The 3,460-nt window shown below is 32.0% G+C and overlaps 1 protein-coding gene across 1 annotated transcript; it reads left to right on the plus strand.

Annotated features, from left to right (window-relative positions):
* Positions 1–1,037: 1,037 nt before the first annotated feature.
* Positions 1,038–3,207, plus strand: LOC105958159 (universal stress protein A-like protein). The gene is made up of 4 exons (XM_088814910.1): positions 1,038–1,334; positions 1,464–1,573; positions 1,675–1,793; positions 2,936–3,207. Exons 1-4 carry the CDS (start codon positions 1,166–1,168, stop codon positions 3,039–3,041), a joined length of 504 nt encoding a protein of 167 aa, XP_088671036.1. The 5' UTR covers positions 1,038–1,165; the 3' UTR covers positions 3,042–3,207.
* Positions 3,208–3,460: the final 253 nt, after the last annotated feature.

Below are 3,460 nucleotides of genomic sequence, written 5' to 3' on the forward strand. Positions count from 1 at the left end.
CAAAACCTCCATTTTGTTTGGATAATTACAACCACCCTCTTCAATTATAAATTTTCTTACACGTCCACCCTTGCGGTTTCAAATTTAGTGGAATCTTCTTGATTATATGGAATTTTATTATTTTTGTACCCAAATAAGAGGGGGATTTTTGTAATTTGACCATACATCAGGGGTGGTTGTAATTTACCCATATAATTAAATAGTTTGAGCAAGTATTTTATTCGAAATAATATTGTAAACAATTTTGTAAATGTTACGTTCGATGGAATACACTGAGTGATCCTATATCATTCATCTACAAATAATCACACACGCCCTCGTATGTACTTAGTTGGGTAGTTATTATTTGTATAAATTAATAGTATAAAACTATCTGATATTTTTCATTGGGTATAGCATCTCGTAAACAATTGTAAACTATGACATACAAAACCTATATTTATTAACCATATATATTTCACTCATTTACATGGTCTTCACTGTTTATGTCCCAATATAGGAACAAAATTCAAAATTCATCTGTGCAAATTCCATTTGTTATAAATAATTAAAACGAGCAAAAAAACATAATTTAACTCTTCGAAAAATTGTTGAGTGAGATTTGATAGAACTCTTTAACTTGCTCTATTTTCTGTACGTACATGATATCCTTAATTATACGGGTTTGTGTGAGTTATAATTGCACATTTCTAGCAAAATCGACACTCGCAGTAAGTTTTAAATGTATTTTCAATATGCTGCGGGTTTGTCGTAGTTCCCAACATTCACACGTTGAAACTCGTTATTAATTAAACATTTTGGGATCTTTGACTTGTATTTTTGGAACATATATAATAAGGCCTCAATTAGAAAAAAAATAAATAAAAAAAAAAAAAAAAAAAAAAAAAGGCAAAAATAAGGCTAAACTAATATATGAAAATACCGTTAATGCCCACATATATTATTTACAAAACCACCGAAGAAAACATCAGCTACAAAAACCATCAATTGGATCTCTCTCTCTCTCTCTCTCTCTCTCTCTCTCTCTCTCTCTCTCTCTCTCTTGTATATAATAAGTCAATAACGTGTATATAGATATATTTGATTGATGAATTCCATAAAACAGTAGTATATATCATCAAGTCATACATATATCCTCGAGTTATTATTAGAGAAAAGAAATAAAATGGGGGAAAACGGGCGCAAGATTTTGGTTGCAGTCGATGATGGCGAGGAGAGCAGCTACGCACTGTCATGGTGTATCCAGAATCTCCTCTCCGACAACCATCAAAATTACAAAGATACCCTCATCCTCCTCTTCGCCAAAAGGCCTCTACCTGTCTACTCAGGCATTGGTACAACATCTAATTTATTTAATCATTAATTAATTAATTGCCAAATACTTCAATGGTTGGTTTAATAATTATTCATTAATTTGTAGAAGTATTCATACATCTAATATATGTACTCCGTGTCATGATCAGGACATGATATTTCCCCGACTGTAATTGCTAGCGGGGAAAAGTACGCAAACGAAGTGGCGGAAAAGGTCATGGGCAAGGCCACACAAATTTGCAAAGATTTCAATGACCAGGTCATTGATTTTTTTTTTTTTTTTTTTTTTTATGGTTATGTAAATTTGTTGGTGAGTGAGGGTTACAATGGTCTTTTGAGATGTTTATGGTGTGTGCTCAGATTAAGGTGGAGACGATGGCGGAGCACGGTGATCCAAGGGATGTGATATGTGATGTGGCTGAGAGGTTGAAGGTTGACTTTTTGGTCGTCGGTAGCCGTGACTATGGTCCTCTTAAGAGGTGCCCCTTTCTCGCCCTTTATAGCTACCATTTATATTGTGAAATGTATCATTTTAAATATAAAGCATAAGATGTGGTACAAGTACAACTCGTGGTTCTCCATACGCGTTTAGGAGTCTAAAATGTTCAAACTCGCACCCTAAACATGGGTACCCGTTGGGATGGGATTGAATTGTCATCTCTATACTTGAGTCATTAAATTACTTTATCGGAATGTTAATTAATGGTTAGATTAGACGATGAAGCACACAAGAACTATAAAATTTAATTACGGAGTTGAATTATCCCAGTTAATAGATGTTGAATATATTTTCAGTATCATGAAAATGAAAATGATAAAACAACTGCAAATATATGAATTATGATATATTTTAACTAACAATGTCACTGAAACTATACTCGCAATGAAGTGAAAGATGATAATTTTACTATATAGAGGAAGTTCTTAAAACATCATTAACGCATACTGAATATTTTTTTAGGGTAAATTACAACCACCTTGAGGTATGGTCAAATTAAGAAAAAACCCCCTCTTATTTGAATAATTACATCCATCCCCCTCAACTATGAATCTTCTTACACCTCCACCATTATGGTGTCAAATTCAACATAATCATCTAGATTCCGTGGAATGTGCTCTAGTTTGTATTCGTTTAGTGTAAAAATACAGTTTCTTATGCACCAAAATCTGATATATACAAGCCAAAGAACACATCTTATGATCATCTTACTTCAATATGTGGAGCTAAAATGTTATAAAACGGGTACAAAAGTGATTATATTCCATAAAATCTAGAAAATTCCACTTAATTTGAAACCGCAAGGGTGAACATAAGAAGATTTAAAGTTGAGGGGTGGTTGTAATTACCCAAACAGAAGGGGGATTTTCATAATTTGACCATACCTTAAGGTGTGGTTGTAATTTACCCTTTTTTTTATTGAATTATAAGCAAACAACTTCATTAAATTAAAAAGAAAAAGAAAAAGATATTTAAAATGATCACAATTTAATCATAACAAAATTAATAATATTATTGTAATTGTATTAATAAGACATTTAATGTTTAGTATCCGCTGATAAGTAGTTTTTTTTTGTTTTTATGTGTGTTCTTCTTTTCATTTGGTCTGGTCTGTTATGACAGGGTATTTCCTGATAGTGTGAGTAATCACTGTGCGAAGAACGTGCGGTGTTGTCCAGTTTTGATAGTGAAGAAGCCAAACTCAAACTCAGATAATGCAGATCACTAATTAATTTCAAATGCTTCGAATTGCTCTTTGCTTTGTATTCTCTTTTGTGAATTCATGAATGATTTTTTTTTTCTTTATTTCTTATGGTTTTGAGCGCCGATGATAAGATGTAATTATCATTTGACCAAGTTCATTTTTTTATCAACTGAAAGTGTGTTTCGCAGTATATGTAAGATTGGCAATTTGTTTTAACAATTAGCCGTGCCCCGTGTATTTAGAAATCTTATCTGCTTCGTTGCTTTTAAACTTAGATTGCAAAATTGCGTTAACATTTTTTATTATATTACATGAATACTAATAATATATTTTATTTTTCGCCACAACATTTTCTTAATAAAGCTAATCTTTATATATAAAAGAACGATTTGACCTGAAACTCTAGAAGCAATTTTGGCAAAACGATATCGGTTTGCATGGTG

This window comes from Erythranthe guttata, chromosome 2, assembly GCF_056151865.1.
Source record: "Erythranthe guttata isolate IM_541 chromosome 2, IM_541, whole genome shotgun sequence".
Lineage (NCBI taxonomy): Eukaryota > Viridiplantae > Streptophyta > Magnoliopsida > Lamiales > Phrymaceae > Erythranthe > Erythranthe guttata.

Coding starts and splice junctions, on each gene's coding strand:
- LOC105958159 (XM_088814910.1), top strand. CDS start 1,166: ATGGGGGAAAACGGGCGCAAGATTTTGGTTGCAGTCGATGATGGCGAG. Junction 1,335..1,463: donor ACCTGTCTACTCAGGCATTG/GTACAACATCTA, acceptor TGTCATGATCAG/GACATGATATTTCCCCGACT. Junction 1,794..2,935: donor GACTATGGTCCTCTTAAGAG/GTGCCCCTTTCT, acceptor CTGTTATGACAG/GGTATTTCCTGATAGTGTGA.